At 32.1% G+C, this 18,412-nt stretch overlaps 8 protein-coding genes and 1 non-coding gene across 9 annotated transcripts; 2 read left to right on the top strand and 7 right to left on the bottom strand.

Annotated features, from left to right (window-relative positions):
* Positions 1-531: 531 nt before the first annotated feature.
* PHYBLDRAFT_169357 (hypothetical protein) lies at positions 532-2,149 on the bottom strand (the record flags this gene model as incomplete). The annotated part of the gene is made up of 4 exons (XM_018436060.1): positions 532-1,156; positions 1,213-1,549; positions 1,616-1,913; positions 1,976-2,149. The coding sequence occupies 4 exons, from the start codon at positions 2,147-2,149 to the stop codon at positions 532-534; spliced, it is 1,434 nt and encodes a 477-aa protein (XP_018291143.1).
* A 198-nt stretch (positions 2,150-2,347) lies between these two features.
* PHYBLDRAFT_71570 (hypothetical protein) lies at positions 2,348-3,200 on the bottom strand (the record flags this gene model as incomplete). The annotated part of the gene is made up of 2 exons (XM_018442504.1): positions 2,348-2,632; positions 2,718-3,200. 2 exons carry the CDS (start codon positions 3,198-3,200, stop codon positions 2,348-2,350), a joined length of 768 nt encoding a protein of 255 aa, XP_018291142.1.
* A 781-nt stretch (positions 3,201-3,981) lies between these two features.
* On the bottom strand, positions 3,982-4,650 carry PHYBLDRAFT_146414 (hypothetical protein; the record flags this gene model as incomplete). The annotated part of the gene is made up of 1 exon (XM_018431642.1): positions 3,982-4,650. The coding sequence occupies one exon, from the start codon at positions 4,648-4,650 to the stop codon at positions 3,982-3,984; it is 669 nt and encodes a 222-aa protein (XP_018291141.1).
* Positions 4,651-4,764: 114 nt separating this feature from the next.
* On the bottom strand, positions 4,765-6,129 carry PHYBLDRAFT_169355 (hypothetical protein; the record flags this gene model as incomplete). Its single annotated transcript, XM_018436059.1, has 3 exons — positions 4,765-5,109; positions 5,191-5,442; positions 5,500-6,129. 3 exons carry the CDS (start codon positions 6,127-6,129, stop codon positions 4,765-4,767), a joined length of 1,227 nt encoding a protein of 408 aa, XP_018291140.1.
* Positions 6,130-9,333: 3,204 nt separating this feature from the next.
* PHYBLDRAFT_t148 lies at positions 9,334-9,416 on the top strand. The gene has a single exon. It is a non-coding gene; the product is annotated as a tRNA-Leu (tRNA).
* Positions 9,362-10,195, bottom strand: PHYBLDRAFT_146412 (hypothetical protein; the record flags this gene model as incomplete). The annotated part of the gene is made up of 2 exons (XM_018431641.1): positions 9,362-9,484; positions 9,665-10,195. 2 exons carry the CDS (start codon positions 10,193-10,195, stop codon positions 9,362-9,364), a joined length of 654 nt encoding a protein of 217 aa, XP_018291139.1.
* A 405-nt stretch (positions 10,196-10,600) lies between these two features.
* PHYBLDRAFT_146411 (hypothetical protein) lies at positions 10,601-11,767 on the bottom strand (the record flags this gene model as incomplete). Its single annotated transcript, XM_018431640.1, has 2 exons — positions 10,601-10,981; positions 11,135-11,767. The coding sequence occupies 2 exons, from the start codon at positions 11,765-11,767 to the stop codon at positions 10,601-10,603; spliced, it is 1,014 nt and encodes a 337-aa protein (XP_018291138.1).
* A 241-nt stretch (positions 11,768-12,008) lies between these two features.
* PHYBLDRAFT_71574 (hypothetical protein) lies at positions 12,009-12,930 on the top strand (the record flags this gene model as incomplete). Its single annotated transcript, XM_018442505.1, has 4 exons — positions 12,009-12,058; positions 12,271-12,433; positions 12,484-12,511; positions 12,581-12,930. The coding sequence occupies 4 exons, from the start codon at positions 12,009-12,011 to the stop codon at positions 12,928-12,930; spliced, it is 591 nt and encodes a 196-aa protein (XP_018291137.1).
* Positions 12,931-12,973: 43 nt separating this feature from the next.
* PHYBLDRAFT_169352 (hypothetical protein) lies at positions 12,974-14,630 on the bottom strand (the record flags this gene model as incomplete). Its single annotated transcript, XM_018436058.1, has 5 exons — positions 12,974-13,077; positions 13,126-13,235; positions 13,581-13,653; positions 14,515-14,538; positions 14,612-14,630. 5 exons carry the CDS (start codon positions 14,628-14,630, stop codon positions 12,974-12,976), a joined length of 330 nt encoding a protein of 109 aa, XP_018291136.1.
* Positions 14,631-18,412: the final 3,782 nt, after the last annotated feature.

Below are 18,412 nucleotides of genomic sequence, written 5' to 3'. Positions count from 1 at the left end.
AATTTGTTGGTAACACTCCCAAAAGTCAATTATAGGTGACGTCACGTTTAATTCTTCAATTTGGTTGCTTTTGCATGTCTTATCAGTGCTCAATTTGTCAGTAACACTCCCAAAGGCCAATTACAAGTGACGTCACGTTTAATTCTCCCTTTTGGTCTTTTTTTGCATGTCCGACCCTAATTTTTCTGGCATGTCCATATAGATCCCCAATTAGTTTTGCATGTTACACGCATTTTTTTGGGAGGTCAGCTTTGATATTTGTTAAATGTTTCAAAATTAATATTGATTGTAAAAATATAAAAAATGATAATGAGATAGATATAAAGATAAAAATGGAAGATTGTAAAGAAGATAAATATAGAAATATAGATAAATAAAAAGATAATAATAAATTGAATAGAAACAGAAGGGAATATTGATAATAGAGATAAATATAGAATCTAAAAAGTAAAAAAAAAAATCTAAAAAAGATATATATGAAAAGTTAGTATAATTCAAGATAATTCTAGTTTAAAAGCCATACCTTGATTGTTAGTACATCAAAGAATAATCTTCAAGGCCATGTTTTTGAATTATTCTTTTATGAAAGGGGTTGATTTTTGGCCAACAGAAATTTCGAGTGTTTTTGCGCTTGGCAAGAAGAAAGTGGTTTATATCTAAGATAATAATTATCAGTTCCACTTTTTCTGGCAAGGTAGAAAATGAAACAAAAAGACAGTTGCCTGTTTCAATTGGAGTATTCCAATATACAGTCACTGCTCTGCTAAATGTATCGGCTACAAGTTGAGGATGGTCGATTATACCAAACCAATGTTGCTGGGGGAGAGGTGAGTGCTTGTCTTGGAGACTGTGAATTAGTGGGTTATTGGATGCAGGCATATTGCCATGCTCCATTCTTCCGTGGTAGTAGTTGTTTTGGTGCTTTAAAAATGTTTCTAGCATTTTGTCTTTTACTTTTGACCACTCCTCCTGGTCCTGGTACACTTCCATTGCTATTGCCCTGTACCCACAATTTCCGTCTGCTTCAGGAGAAAAGATTGTTGATATATGTTTTGATGCAATTGTGAGATTTGTTAGTAATGTGGGATCGCATGGTGACCCAAGGTTGATAATATTTTTTATGGCTTTTTGCTCTTTAGCTGAGAATATTTTTTGTCTAGAAAACAAAGCAAAGATTTAGTAAATTAAATCTAAACAATATTAAAATCTTACTTTTTTTGTTCTTTTTCTGTTTTAATTTTTTTTGTGATTTTTTCTTTTTCAGTATTGATACAATGCTCTAATGCAATCATCTTGCACTTGGTATTTTTTGGTCGTCCTTTAATGGCTTCAACTACTGTTGGGCCCTTAAGGCTTTTGAGTTTCTGTGCGTCGATTTGTTTCAAAGTTTTTTCTATCAATTGATATATATTGATTTGCTCTTGTTTGCTCTGAGCATTGATGAAATGTTCGCAAATAAGCTTAAGAGCATAGTTGAATTCTGGGGTTATTGGTTTGATATTGTTGATGTTTGGGGGTACTGGGGTTGTATTTTGGATAGTTAAATGGTCTACATAATAAAATGTTATATGAGAAAATTGTCACATAATTATTGCTATTATTATATATATATTACTTTCTTCTTCTAGATAGTTTTTTCTCCAGCGTCTTGGGATGCAGGAGATTGGGATAGTATTGAATTTGGCAAGTGTGTGGTAACAAGGAAGCAGGCAGTTGTATTGTATGAGGCATTTGCACTCTTTGGCTAGTTTTTTGGGTATAATGGATTTGGATAATTCTAATTTGATTTGATCCATTGCAAATCTACAGACTTTAAGATGGATGTCATTTAGTCTGGTGACATTGACTTTATCGAACACAATTTTTGTTCCTTCTAGGCTTTCCACCATTAGCCGATGCTTGTGATCTGCAACCTGTACAATTTATAAATATATTATAACCAATAAATGTATAAAATGGTATAGAATAAACTTACCAACTCGTCATACCACTTTTTTACTTTAAGGGTAACTGTCTTCAGTTTACCCAAGGAAGTACCAAGGGAAGAGTTGAGAGAAGCATAAGCACTTTCTGTACAGTTTGACATGTGATTGCCAAAATGGGCATGTTTGTAAACATACATGTTCACCCAGTTTTTCGTGTCTTTCATTTTTCTGATAAAGTATATTAAAAAAAAACGATTTTTTATAGTTAAATACTGTTTACATCAAATTTAAAAAATTTATACATACTTCTCAAGAAAAGCACTAGCAGCTTTTCCCTGGTCTTTGCAATTTTCCTTTGCAAATTCAAGGTATCCATTTGTTTCGTTTTTTACTTCTTGATGTGTAATGCATTTTAAAGCAATTCAGTCAAGGAATTCTGACAGCTTATCCAACAGATCTCTCTTTTTGCTACTCTCATCTCCCTTCATCATTGGAAGCAATTGCTTTTTAAAGTTGTCTTTGATATACTTATAGCACAACAACTGCTTTGACTCAGGAAAGACTCGATTAATAGCATTTCTCAATGCTTTTTCGTTGTCCATGATGAAAACATCTGGGAGAAGTATTGTTTGTTTGTTGTTGCTGCTGTTGCTGTTGTTGTTGTTGTTGTCATTGGGCCAGACTGCATCACGAAGACAGCTAAGCACCTAGAGATAATTTTCTTTTGTCTCATGCTCTACCCAAGCACTGGCAATTGGATACGTCTAAAGTGGTACAAGGGTTTCCACTCACATTGCTAGTACCAACAATGTTGACATAAGTCATTTGATGACTATTTGTCTTATATGTGGCATTAATAATGACAGTCTCAAGCATTCTTTGTGCCTCATTGATTGCATCCTGATGCACAAAGAAGATTATATTCACTTGATTGTCTTCTGTATTACCGAAAGAGTATTTGACATGGAAGTCAAGATCTTGCAGAGTGGTGATAAAGTCAAACATCTCCTTTTCTTTTTCCGATTTTCCAAAATGTTGCTTTATATTAGCAATGTCATGGCGAACAATGTTTGTATATCTATTTATCTTCAAACAGTTGAAGATGGTGGATACATCGTCATTGTTCTCCAGATGCTTAACCACAAGCGCCATTGCCTCAGGCAAGAGCTTGCATTGCATAGCATATGCTCTGCAGTCTTCTTCGATGGGGTGGTTATGCTCTGCCTCACGGGAGTGCAGAGTGAGCTTTCTGCCCTTCTTGGTGTTGGCATACATGAAGTAAGGGCAGCCATGCTTCTGCGTGTCTTTTTCGCGCTTTCTCTCCCATCCAAAAAGAGTTTAATCCATAACTGATGTTTTGGAAGCAACCTTCTCGGCTTTTCTGATATCTCTATATTTGCCAGAGTGCTTGCAAATCAATTTGATGCAAGAGCTTGATGCATATTCAGTAGTGAGAGCAATGTTATGCTTGACACCATATGTCTTGGCAGCTTCTCAAACAGCTACGACTGAAGAGAATTCTCTTCCAACAAGAAAAATTGAGTTGAACTCAGTCAAGGCAGCATTGTATTTCTTTGACGTCTCACTAACAATGACAAAGTCATTGGTATTGTTGATATTGTTAATGTTTCTCATGTTAAATGTCAAAAAAAATTATGCGCTGATGTTGTAGTAAAAAAGGGCAGTGATTTAATTGGCAATCTGGAGGGTAATTTATCTGATCCCCCAAAAAAAATGCGTGTAACATGCAAAACTAATTATAGGTGATGTCATGTTTAATTCTTCAATTTGGTTGCTTTTGCATGTCTTATCAGTGCTCAATTTGTCAGTAACACTCCCAAAGGCCAATTACAAGTGACGTCACGTTTAATTCTGAATGTCTATATTTTCTGGTAGATGGTAAAGTATTAGCCGAAATTGACGCTTATCTACCAGAAAATAAGACAAAAAATACAACTACCAGAAAATAAAAAATGCGATAATTTATTAAGTCGTTTTGAAAGTTGTTTCAATTTACAAAACATTTCTTTGAGAAAAAAGCTAGATAGTTATAATTTTATTCTTGTGTATGAGATCTGCGAAGATGAACTTCATATTTGTTTTTTATAGACTGAAAGACTTGGAGAGAGCGTTGATATGCATCAAACAAAGTCTGACCATCATCTTCAGTCATATACTGTTGCATAGTCAGTATATTTTGGTTTGCATACCAAAGTATTTGATTGATGTCAATACATTGTTGTATAAAAGCAGATGTACGACTGATAGTTGGTGTGATTGTAGCTGTTTCAGAGATAGAGACTGACTGTATTACATTTGTACTTGTGACAGAAGGTGGAGAGAAGTAGAGAGATCGGTTTGTATGTATTTTAAGCAAATACATATGCTTACAAGGTTTATATCTTTGCTGATAATCAAAGCAGGTGCACGAAATAATCAAGTTTGGCTCTGCAACCTGAACAACATATGCTGTGTTTTCATTTACAAACAACCAAACTTGCCAATTTACATCTTCTGCAGTACCAGGAGCAACAATCATCATTTCCCTGTCATCATCATCGACTTCTTCAGCTTCCATCTCACGTATTCTTTGTTGTCTAGTAAAAGAACTCATTGGACCATTGTTTGATATGATGCGTTTGTATTCTTGGGTGAGATAATACTCAACATCATGTACTAAAACAAAAACAAGCTTATCAAGTCTCTTGTTTCTAGATCTTTTCATGAAAACTGTTTTTAATTGATTAAGTCAGGACTCGATATAGTTATTTGTGAGCATATGGGAGAATTGTTGTTCATGGTATGCTCTACTCCAGATCTTAAACTTTGCTTCTGTGCACTAGTTTCTCTCAAAGTAATCCAAGAAGCTTTCTTGGTCGTCAAAGTCTTCTTTAAACTGTATAATTTTATGATAAAACTCATCTATGTCTTCTTCATAAATGATCTCTTGCAGAGACTTCATTATTACACCACGTAAAATTCGTGCCTCTGATGGTAAGGATCCAGGAATCTTCACACTGTCAGATAACTTTCGGTTCCATGCTTGGGTTATATGAAAGATGCAAAATTGAATGGATGTTGCAGGGAAAGTTGTCTGAATGGCATGAACTTCTGCTGCACAACAATCAATAGTAAATTGCTTTGGGTCAACAAGCAAAGAAGATCTCTTCAAGAACTGCAGCCACTGCACAATGGGACTTACACCTCAATCATTGGTTACCATAAAGGCAACAGGTCATCCTCTACCAATATCTTCATCACGCACCAAAAGGGTATAAAGAATCTCATTCACGTTGCTAGAGATTACATGAGTAGCATCCAAACAGAAAGAGGTTGCGGTTTTCATTTTTTCTTGCTGAACAGATGACATAAAACCATATGCAAAGGCTGATAGATCTGGAGAATATGAAGTGTTTGCCTTAAAGATGTTGAAGTTTAAGGCAGGAAGTTTGTTGTTCATCCAAATTAAGAAAGAAGTCATTTGGTCTTTGTCAAAATGATACAGCTTGTTATTGATCTATTATAGAAATATATTAAAGTAAATGCTATAAGATATATTATTTTTAAAGCTTACTTTGTTCATCAAATTCCAGATATCATAATAGTTAACTTTTCTTTCAGACTTTCTACCATATCGATCTACAGCTCTCAACATATCAATTCTAATTTGACTAGCAGATTTTGACAACTGTTCTAATTGCTGAGCCAACTCGTGAAGATATTTCTTTGCAAGAGGAAGGGTGCAAATGTCACTATGCATATTACCAGGAGTATGCTCTGCATGATCTTTTGTAACAACAAATTCATAAAACTTGGGTGTCTTAAAGAATCCTTTCACACGAAGAAAAGCAGAACACTTGTTTTTCTTTGTTCGCTTTTGAACCACACGCAAAGCTGCCTTAGATTCATAGGTTTCCCAACGATGACAGGAATACTTCTGAGAAAAACACAACTTAATACCAGTTGCTTTGGCTTCTTCAGCAGTAATGTTAGTGGGTTGCTTATTGGTGTTGTGAATGACCCACTTGACTGCACAAGCTTCCCCAATCTCTGTTAAACATTCTTTCCACTCAGATGTTTTTATTCTAATAATATTTTCTAATCTAAGTGTTATCACTCCTGGAACAGAAGAGCATTCTAAGGCTTGGGAGATTGTTGCCAAAGTGTAAATGGTTTCGTTAGATTGAGTGTTGTTGATTGACATATTTGGTGAGAGTGTATATTTTAATAAAATGCATAATTTAATGAATATAAAATATCTGTTTCAAATAAACAATTTAAAAACAAAGAAAAGGATTGGCAGTCACCATTTTGGTTAATATTTTATCATCTACCAGAAAATATAGACTTTCTTAATTCTCCCTTTTAGTCTTTTTTTACATGTCCGACCCTAATTTTTCTTGCATGTCCATATCATTGCCCATATTTTATACTGATAAGATGATAGCTACTACGCTATCCCAATATGCATATATTCTTATATGAGATAAATCCAACATCCGAGTGTCTGGATCACTACAACAGTATCACTTGGCAAATAAATGTAATGTGAATTACAAAATACAAGAAGAAAAATATAATAAAAATCAAAAAGAATAGATAATTTTACAGGTCAGAATTGGTAACAGACAGGTAAAAAAATAGAGAGAAGATAAAAATAGAAATTGTGCCAACAACAAAGTTTAAGAAAGACAGAAAAGAGAAAACAGAGAAACGAAATATGTCAAGATTGATAGACAACACTCCAAAGAACAAGAACATTGTGTTTGAATGAAGAATAATGATAATAACATACAAAAATAAATAAGATCAAGGATAGAATAATGATTTTATTGATTGAAAAGATTGTTTCTTTTATAAATAAAAATATTTGGTTAAAATAATTTTTTGAGGGAAGGAAAAGAAAGTCAAGTGAAAAATTTTACTACATGTAACTAGTGTTGATAGTAGAAGTGGAATAGAAAAATATAAAGACAAAAAAATAATAGTATAGTAAATAAATAAAGGTAAAGTAAAAATATAGTAAGGTAGAATAGAAATAAAGTAATAATATAATAACAATGTAGTAAAGTAAAGTAAAATATATAAAAATATTATAATAATGAAGTCTAATAAAAATAGAATAAAAAATATTGTAAATAAATATTGGCAATATAGAAATGTATAAAATTAGGGTAAAGAAGTATAATTTTTAGTAGGTGACAGGTGTTTCTGACGTGATGATGTAGGTGGACATTTTAATTATTTAAGGGACAAAATAAAATTGGGGGTTTGGGTATAAGGGATATTGGAAACAAGATTTCCCAAGAAACCTGGGGGGACCACATCTGTTTCTTGAGACATGTCACTTGGTTGACTCACTGCTGATGTTAACATCCACAAGTCTGATACCACCCATCACGGCTCACCACCAGACCAAACCACTGATAGAACGCACTATCCGGTATCTATCATCAGAAACTGGACACATCCAAATGTGCTTACTACACATATGTCAACTGTGTTGCGTGTAGTATGTAGTTGTATATAGAAGATGTATAAGAAAAGATAATTGTATATAAGAAGAGGAATTGAAAAGAGAAATTGAGGGTTTGGGTTCGATATTAGATAAATTGAGATAATAAAAGAGTCTCTTTGTTACTAAATAGATTAGTTAAAGAAATTAAAAGGGAAACTAACAATATGATAAGAGTGTAAATAATTTGAATGATTAGAGAAATAGTTAAACTAAAAGAAGTAAAGTAAATAATACTAATTCTAAAGAGTTAACTATGAGAAAAAAATATTTAATAGAGTAAAGGATTTAGTTAAAGGGAAAATTTACTATGGTAAATTTACTAAGAGATAAATAAAAGGAGAAATCGGGACAAAATAATAAAATAAAAGGGGATGGTCAATCTTCCACAAAGACTTGACAGAAAAATAAATAGAACAGAAGAAATTTCACAAAAGAGATCAGAGATAATAGACAGCATCTTGAAAAAAACTTGTAACAAAAAAATTTGACAGCTGTTTGTTGATTGATTTTAGAGAGATATTTATACTATTTTATGAATAAAATATATGGCAAAAATAGGCTAGATAAAACTCAATTAGATAATCATAAATAAAAATATAAAGAAAAATAACTATATAAATATTTCATTATGAAAGAAGAAATAAATGAAGTTATAATATATAAATACAAGAAAAGAAAAATATTGGAAAGAAATATGTTATAAATAAAGAGAAAAACTATTCAGTTAACAATTTTGGTAAAGTAGTGTTTGAGAGAAACCGTTACATTTAGTGTGCAGGAATAAAATAAAAAGAAAAGGGAGAAAACAATTTCAAGAAAAATAAAGGGGAAAGATTTTAATTTTCAGAAAATTAGTTTTTGGAAAAAGGTAATTTTGTGAAAATGGAAGAAAGAAATTAAAATTTTGAAGAAAAATTAAAAGGGGTTTTCAAAAGAAAGTCTGAACTTGGTAAAATTTGGTTTTTGGACTAAAGCCAACAACATGATCACAATATGTGTCAGCTCTTGATGCGTAATGTGTTAGGTTTGTTGTAGATTATAACAGATCACTTGGCAAATAAAACACAAGGATAATAGAATAGAACAGAAGATGAATATAGCAAAAGGTAGCAAGCAGCAATAGTTGACAGATAAGAAAAGAAAGAACAACCAATAGAATTGTTGTTAAAATTGAGAGAGAGAGAAAGATATATGAAAAGAAAATGATGAAACAGAAAAGTAATAACCGACGAGGAGACTAAAACCAACAAATAACCTTCCTAAAACCAAGGAACCAATATGTTATATTGCAAAATAATATAGATCACAAGGAGAAGAAAACAAAAAAAAATACTGAAACTGAATGAATGATTTATTAAGTTGAGTTTACTTCTCTTTTTATAGTTGACAAGATTTTAAGTTGATAATAGAAGCTGGGAAAAATAAAGATAGTAAAAATAGAATAATGAATAATCGATATGACAAGGATAAAATGTCTGAATAAAAATATGGTAAAAATATAATAATAAAGATACCGATGTTGCACAGAGATGTCGGCAAAATGAATTATGTGCATTGTAGAAGAGGAATGCTACTAGCATGGAGGACCATGATTTCAAATGAGTATAATGTAAACAAATATGTTAACAAGGGAAAAGGAAAAAGTATTATATATATAAAGAACAGGGAATAGAAACAAGATTTTTCCTGTGCATGGAAAAATTCTCCTCTTACCACCGAGGGCACAGCACCACATCAACAAACCGTTGATGTCAGCCTTTCATAACCGGGACGACACGTCACGACAAACCGCCGGACAAACCCACTGAGCAGACTGACCTTCCGGTACCGGACACCACGACATGATTAAACGTTAAAGTTGTTTATAACACACTTGACACACTCTGAGTTGGAGAGATGGCCGAGTTGGTCTAAGGCGTCACGTTAAGGCCGTGATCTCTTCGGAGGCGTGGGTTCGAATCCCACTCTCTTCATATTTTTTCGACCTAGCGCTGTAGTAAATGGCAGCATTTATAACTCTGTACTCGTAGCTTTTGAATGTCTACATTTCCTGGTATGTCATAAATATTTAACCGAAAATGAAGCTTAATTACCAGAAAATAAGAACTGTTATAATTTACTAAGTCACTTTGAAAATTGTTTCAATTTACAGAAGGTTTTTTTTAAAAAAAAAAGAGAAATAATTATATTTTTATTGATTATTTGATTGATGAAAATGTACTTCATATTTATCTTTTAAGAATTGAATGGAACGAAGTAATTGCTGCTGTATGTCATATATATGCTTTGCTTCATTGTCTGTTGTATACTGTGCTAATGTGGCAAGGTCTTGATGTGATTGATGCAGTGTTTGATTTGTTTGAATGCACTGATCAAAGAAAAGGGAGGAGCAATTGTTTGTGGTGATGGGTTGAGGGATTGGGATGACATTGTGTTCATAGGTAGAGTTTAAAGGAGTGGTTGAGAAGTGCAAAGAAAAGGCAGTGTGCATTTTTAACAAATACATATGCTTGCATGGTTTTTGTCTTCTTTCAAAATCGAAACAGGTACATTTCATAATCAGCCTATCTGTAACCTCAACTACATATGCTGTGTTCTCATCAACAAATGACTGCACTTGCCAGCTACTGTCTTCTGCTGATACTGAAGCAACAATCATTGTCTCTCTTGCATCATCATTAACTTCTTCTGCTTCCATCTCTCTGATTCTTTGCTGTCTAGTAAAAGAGCTCATTGTTCCATTGTTTGACATAACTCTTTCGTACTCTTATGTTAGATAGTACTCATTATCATATACTAAGATAAAGACAAGTTTGTTTAATCTCTTATTTTTTGACCTCTTCATGAATACGGTTTTAAGCTGATTATGCCACAATTCAATATAGTTGTTTGTGAGCATATGAGAAAATTGCTGTTCATGATAAGCACGGCTCCAGATCTTAAACTTTTCTTCAGTGCACCAATTTTTTTCAAAGTAGTCTAAAAATAATTCTTGGTCACTGAATTCACTTTTGAATTCCACAAGTTTTTGATGGAACTGGTCCAGATTGTCTTCATACACAATATCTTAAAAATATCTCATCATTTCACTACGAAGAAGACAAGCCTCAGAAGGCAAAGCATCTGGAATCTTAACAGAGTCAGACAGCTTTCTGTTTCATGCTTGAGTGACGTGAAAGATGCAGAATTGAATCTGTGTGGAAGGGAAAGTGGTCTGGATTGCATGTACTTCTGCAGAGCAGCAATCAATAGTAATTTGCTGAGGATTGATCAGCAAAAGGGAAGACTTCAAAAACTGTAGCCACTGTACAATAGGGCCAACACCCCGGTCGTTTGTTACCATGAAAGCAACAGACCATCCTCTACCAATTTCTTTGTCACGAACAAGAAGGGTATACAAAATCTCATCAATTTTGCCAGAGATAGCATGTGTAGCATCCAAACAAAAGGAAACGGCATTTCTCATTTTAATCTGCTGTGTTGGTGACATAAAACCATAAGCAAATGCATTTGTGTTGGGAGAGTAACTCATATTGCCCTTAAAAATCAAAAAATTCATTGCAGGAAGCTTCTCATTTATTCATATCAAGAAAGAAACCATTTGATCTTTGTCAAAATGATACAATCTCTTGTTTATCTATAAACAATTGGTTAAATAAAATATTATTTGAAATAAATGGGGTTTATTTACCTTGTTCATCAAGTTCCAAATGTCATAATAGTTGACCTTACAATCAGAACTTCTTCCATATCTATCAATAGCTCTCAACATGTCGATACGTATCTGGCTGGCAGATTTAGATGATTGCTCTAATTGCTGGGACAGTTCATGCAGATACTTTTTGGCAAGAGAAAGAGTATGAATATCCTCACAGATATCACCAGGAGTATGATCAGCATGATCTTTGGTCAAGGTTATCTCATACCACTCAGGTGTCTTAAAGAATTCTCTGACGCAAAGAAGAGCAGGACACTTATTTTTCTTAGTTCTCTTTTGAACTACTCGCATCTCTGTCTTAGATTCATAAGTTCCTGAACAATGATACGAGTACTTCTGTGAGAAGCACATCTTAATTCCACTGTTTTTGGCTTCTTCAGCAGTGATATCAGTACATCGTTTGTTGGAGTTACAAATAGTCCATTTGATCGCACAGGATTCACCAAGTTCTACAAGGCATTCTTTCCACTCAGATGTTCTAACTCTAATAGTATTGTTGAGTCTAAGTGTCATTACTCCGGGAATAGATGAGTACTCCAATGCTTCTGAAATTGTTGCAAGAGTGTAAATCTTTTTATTCATTGGTGTAATATTGACAGTAGACATGTTTAATAGCAATATATGTAAATAAAAGAACGCACTTTCAGGGGATATAGAATCTTTGTTTCAAACAAACAATTCAAAAACAAGAAAAAGTATTGACAGTCACTATTTTGGTTAAATATTTATGACATACTGGGAAATATAGACTTTCTAGCTTTTATATATCAAGTCTCGATCTGGTATTTCTTTTCTGACACTTGTAACTACACCTTACAAATCTGGATAACAATTTTCATTTATCAAAATGCAAATTTCCCCCGCAAAATTATTTGTCACATTTGCTAACTGCATAGTGTTATCTAGTTATATAGTTATCTAGTGTAAGACTAATAATTTTACCATTAGTTACTAATAAATTACAATATATGATTGGTAGCAAAATCAGGTTCCCATCAGATGAATTGACACATCATCTAGTCATTATTCCAAAACAGCTGAAATAATTGTTTATTTTATTTCATATTCTTATTATTATATATTAAATACTTAAAAATAAATGTTAATAGCTTCTTGAATGATGCTGCAAACTTGCCAACCAATGCAGTAGAAAAATTGCGATTAGAATTGCAGCATAGAAAAGAATTCGAAATTAGATTTGCTAAAGAATTTAATTTGCAACAAAAGGTTGTTGAAAACATGGCTGAAGCTGCCTATAATTTCAGCAATACTGTATTGAGGCTCAAAAAGATTAAAAAAATCCTTTTAATCTTTACACTAAGGAGATGAAGAACAAGAGAAAACTTGACAGTAATACAATTAACTGCATTGATTACAAGTAAAACAGTAGTTTTGTAATGATTCAAAATATATTTTTAGGGGAAAACTACAGACGCAAGGAAATCATTGATTCGTATAACTCAATGGGTCCTTTAGAAAAAGGCAGATATTACGAGATGACAAAAGAAAATTCCACTACTCTTCACCAGGAATTTTCTGTCCCTGATGTCAATCGTGCTGCAAAATCCATATTGACCATCATGGACACAATGAAGCTATTGATGAACTACGATAGTCTGTTTCTGTTTTGGAAGTCAGATGCCAGCTCCAGTCGAAAGATTGACCGCCTCTTGTCAGGAGATATGTCTTCTATCTTTTTTAAGTGCATTGAGAAAGATGGCGCTCTGAAGAGTTTCTTGGAAGCATTGGGAAATGTCAAAAGACGCTAAAGTAAGTATTATATAATAGATGTATTATTTATTTTATCTTAATCTATTTTTCTGTCATAGTGTGAGAAATACAACCCACGACCATTGCTGCCAACGACTTCAGGAATAATATCAACAAACGTTTAATAAGTTTGTTCAATGATAAGTCTATAAAATATCAAAATTAACATTTACTTCATATTATCAATTTCTTACAAGAAACTGGGAAATCAAGAAAATCTTTCCCTTGGAAAGCAATCGAAAACAAAAAAGATACCATCAGAGTCATTGGATGGCCAGAAAAGATGTCTTTTGTGCCACTCAGTCTTATGAAAGATATTGAGAAAGAAATGTTAGTTGATGCCCTGGACAAAGGGCATGTTTCTTTCTGTTGCTCTTTAGAGTAAAAGGCTTAACTGACTTAATAAAAACATGTTTTTGTCTCTAACTTCTATAATTAATAATTTGTATGCTAAACTTGTGTGTACATCTTATCTGAAGGCTTTCCAGTGTTGTACGATAAATTCTTGCTATTACTATTTGTTATGGTTTGGTTTTCTTTATGTATTTTAATTTTCAAAACAAAAAAATGACTTCAATGTTTTTTCTTTCCTAATCCACTTTAATAATATACACGTTATAAGTATTTTAAGTAATAAATAAAATGTTACCCTTTGCCATCATCATCATCTTGTAACATGTATCGAACACTTGATTGAATGATCTCATAAATCTTGTCATAAACTTTTTGTAATCATGCACAAACAGTTAAAGACAGATGAGAGCGCTAGTCAAGATAAATCAGCAATGGAAAACAACTATCTGACGATTTTATTTGAATATTAAGATCAACAAATAAACTTGGAGCAAGAATAGATATATATTAAAATTTAAGTCTTTGGAAGTAATGATTTTGATAAACAATACTTATATGACCTTCTGCTTTGCTTTACAAAAGATAGTATGTATTTTTAAAATAATCTTAAGACTATCCTAAAAAAATGTTTTTAATGCTTTGCTCAATTAGCTTTCTTTCCCAATTGTGTTAAGTTTTTGTTAGTTAATCTAATGCTACTGCTTAGAATTATAAAAACAATGTCATATAATTTATTTATTTTCGTAAGGATACACTTTAGACTTTATTTTTTTTCAAGCAAAAACAAAACAAAATCTAAGGAAGTAGAATACATGTTTATACTGATGTCTTGGGTAATAAAGTTATTGTTTTTTGACATTTTAATTTTGTAAATAAAAAATCTTCTTTCTTAAATACATTCCAGTTATGCTTATCAATATTGTGAATGAATCAACTCTGTAAAAATTATATTGAATATTTATTTATCAATTGCACTTCATCAAGAAAAGATATTAGCAAGTACGTGTTTTATGAAACTAATACGGCATATCTTGAGTTTTATTGAAATTCTTTTAGCATCAAGTATTATTACTAGATAAGTAAAAAAACGCGCCTTTATATAAAAAGAAAGATCGAAATATTATCATTTCATAAGTTAGTCTTTATGTACATCACTTATTAATTAACTGGCTTATCTTATTAATTATATATTTATTCAATCGTAACATTTTATTAATATAGTCTATTACTTGCAAAGTCAATATCATTGCTAGCTTTATATAACAATTTAAATAATAATCAATATTTATATATTTATCTTTGATTTAACTAACTCTTCTTGTCTACTTTTGTCTTTAGTCTTCATGTTGTAACTTTTGGCCTTGTTTAATGAAAGCAACTAGCACCCTCCCCAATCTTTATTAACATATTCTTTCCAGATATTACAAAAGCTGATAGCTGCGAACAAAGTCCTTATCTTATACTTTTAAATATACTCACTTCAAAAAAAAACATGCTGGTATTAACAAACACTAGTTATATATGATATTGTTTTATAACAATAATAATAATTATGTTTAGCCTATTATTTTTTTAAAGAAAATAGAGTACATTTTATAAATAGAAAAATATGAATAATTAAAAGTAAAATTTATTATTTTATTTGACAAACAGTGATTTCGAAATGCAGTAAGACTATTATGTTACTTTTTACAAATTAAGAAAACTACCATTTTTTATGTAAAGATCTAATGTAAGATCAATTATAAATTAAATTGCTAAAAGTACGAATCGATTTGAATAGAATAATTACAAAATGTAACTCAAAGAACAGAGATCAGAAGTGACAGAAATGAAAAAGAAGATTGGAAAAACTTTGGATACAAATATCAAGTGAGTAAAATAAAGAGAAGACTATCAATTTCATTTGGGACAATTGAAGTTATAGCAGAAAACATGCTGGGAAAAGTAAATAGAATAAAATAAAAGAGAGTTTTGATCATGTCAATCAGAACATACAATGAACATAAAAAAAATAACATACCAGACAAAAAAATAAAAAAAGTAAATAAGAGAAAAGAATATACAAAAAGGACAGAGGCTGTGACTTAACATTGAGAAAATGTGACTTTGAATGTGATCATGCCAACATCTTTACACTGAAAATGAGTGGTTTCATAGTGAAAATGAGTGGAAAAAGTGGCTTGGTAAACAATACTATAACATTATATTATAATTAATATATTAAAACTTTTTGCTATAGATTATTCGTTGTTGCTTTTGATTATGATAGAGACAGCCGAGGTTTAACTTTTGCCTGAAGCATTTTTTTGTATTTTTTGAAAAAAAATTATTAATCTTTCTGTTTTGCTAAAAAGAAAAATGAAATGTTTTGAATATTTAATGAATTGCTTTATACTATTTATTTTATATATATATCTTAATGTTATGCGAAATGAAATTATATGTTTTTAAAGTAAAATAAAATAAAAGAGCAAACAAAACAAATTTTATTTATGTAAACAGAGTTAAACGGTTAGGTACAAATGAAACAAGATAATTTTTAACATTGTAACTTCCTGAATGAGAAATGCTATTTACTTGCTTTTGAAAATAATAAAATAAAAAATAAAGCATGCAAAATACTAATGAAATTAGATAAAAACTTGATATTTTATTATCTTGAAATAAATATATAGTTATGTGTATTATTGAATTAATTACTGATAGACTATAATGATATAAGTAATATATATATATTACAGAAAGAAGTAAAATAAAATCTTGAAGCATAAAACATGTATTTAAAATAGACATTTTTTTTTACTTCTTGATTAAATATAGAAAACAAGAAGTATACTTCAAACAATAAAAATTAAGCTGTCAGCTTCTCTATAATTTTATGATATTTATACTTGTAAAAGCTATTAAAGCATTTTACAGATTTGAAAAAAATTATTATTAAAAAAAAAATTAAAAAAAGAAGAAAAGAAAAAAAATGGGTGAGAGTTTGTGTTATTCTAGGGAAAAGAAACTTATCTTAGTTATCAACTTTAAATGCTAACAAATAAACTGAATAGACTTTTTACAATAATAGAGTAACTTACCATATATTGTCTCAGACTCAAATATATTATTATGTTATTCGTCTTCATTGGCATCATCATCGTCATTGTTGTCATTGTCATTGTCGTCGTCGTCATCACCTTCCACAACAAAAGCAATACTGGCTTCTCCATCATTGGGGGAGTTTATGTCTTCAACGATGAGTCAAGAAGAAGAGACGGAGGAGGAGGCAAAAGGAACGGAGAAGGAGGAAGCAAAAGGAACAGAGGAGGAGGAAGCAAAAGGAACAGAGGAGGAGGAAGCAAAAGGAACAGAGGAGGAGGAAGCAAAAGGAACAGAAGAGGGAGAGGACGAGGATTCCAGAAGGAAACTGGTCTGAGCAAAGACTGCTCGCTCCCAAGTCATAGAAAACCAAAGCTTTCTAGCCAAAAGGAACTGCATCCCGCAAAGAACCTCTTTGTCTAGAGTACCTACAGCATTGTCAAGGGCTTTTAGCCCTTGCTCTCTTAAAGTCCTTTCTTTTGTGGCATGATGTTGGAGCCTGAAGGCATCACACTTAAAACTTTATATATTAGTTAATTTATTTTTAAAATCCTTAGTATCTTTATATTTATTATTACCTTCAGAAGTGCAACTTCTTCTTCTGCTCTTTTCTTTGCCAAAAAGAGATGGACTTTGGGACGGATTTCCGCATCTCAGAAAATATTTTTTTTTATTGATTATTGAATCAAAGGTCAAAGACTTTTTTAAAAAAACGAGTATAAAAGTAAGAATAACAGTTTAATATTTCCATTGTAAAAAGTCTAAAAATTACTGTTACCATTGAATTCAAGGTTGAATGCTTGGACGAGGTAGGTAATTTGTTTGGCCTGTTTATTCAGGCTGATTTGATGTTGTTTTGCTTTTTTTGTGCCTATATATATATTTAAAAGCATTAATTCATGAAATAATTGCAATCATCTTTTCCCCTTCTTACCGATATGGCCAGATTTGTAAAGCAATGCCGAGGTATCATGATACGCTCAAACATTGGCTCTAATCGCATCTTTGAATATTTTTTTGTAAGCTAAGAACTTGTTGTACCCTAGCTGGGCATTTTCTTCTATATATTTTATGAGGTTCGTATTTTCTTCATCAGGCTCTTGGAAGCCCTCAACTTCCTCCTGGATCTTCGTCTTCAACTTCTTCATTTCGTGCTTCAGTCAATTGATCTCATCTTTCACATGATTTCCGTTGGCATCATTAGCAAGCCTATAATAAAATTGATTTTTTTAATGATAAAAAACATAAGAAAAAAGCTCTAAATACACTTACTCTCTTAGTCGGTGCAAAATTGTAAAATTTACAAAGAACAAAGCAATATTGCCTTGAACCTTACGGCCGAACTCCATCAAATCAGCAATGTCAATGTAGTTTTCTGACTACTCTACCTTGTTAACATGCTGCTTCCATTCTCACTCAATCACAACACAGTCGAATCCCTCCAACGCCTTCCTGGATTCTTCTATGATGCACTTTGCTTTGACATACTTACTCTTCAACATCAAGCCCAACTCAACCTTCTTTGTCTCATTGCAGAACTTGATGGCTCTGTATAAGACCAACTTCTGATTTGCTTGTCTCATCTTTCTGGTCATTGTCACAAAGCAGTTAAGATATGACCAGAGGCGTTCCAAACATTCATCATCTGTCAAGCCAAACCCATCTCTATATTTAGGGTTGAGCTTAACCTGGCAGTGTTGAACATGAGCATACACATGGAAAATTGGAACTGCTAGTTTTGATTTCTCCATCAGTCCGGGAAAGTTAGCCTATGTTAAGTATTGTTACTATATGCTTATATATTTAATATGTACGTTAAAAATAACTCTGTATTTACCTTCAGTGACTTTGCCAGCTTACAGACAACATCATACATCACATTGATATTGGGAGAGTTATCAGCAGACTGGCCATTACTACCTGAATCACCAAGTAGTTGATTAATTATGGAGAGAGGGTACTTAAACCCTTCACCAGTTTCCATGTCTACCAACTTAATGACTGACTCATGGCGTGCAAAGCTTGCCGCAAAAAGACCCT

This window comes from Phycomyces blakesleeanus, assembly GCF_001638985.1.
Source record: "Phycomyces blakesleeanus NRRL 1555(-) unplaced genomic scaffold PHYBLscaffold_12, whole genome shotgun sequence".
In the NCBI taxonomy this organism is placed as follows: Eukaryota; Fungi; Mucoromycota; class Mucoromycetes; order Mucorales; family Phycomycetaceae; genus Phycomyces; species Phycomyces blakesleeanus.
The sequence above is the reverse complement of the archived record's forward strand: the minus strand, read 5'-3'. Positions and strand labels throughout refer to the sequence as shown.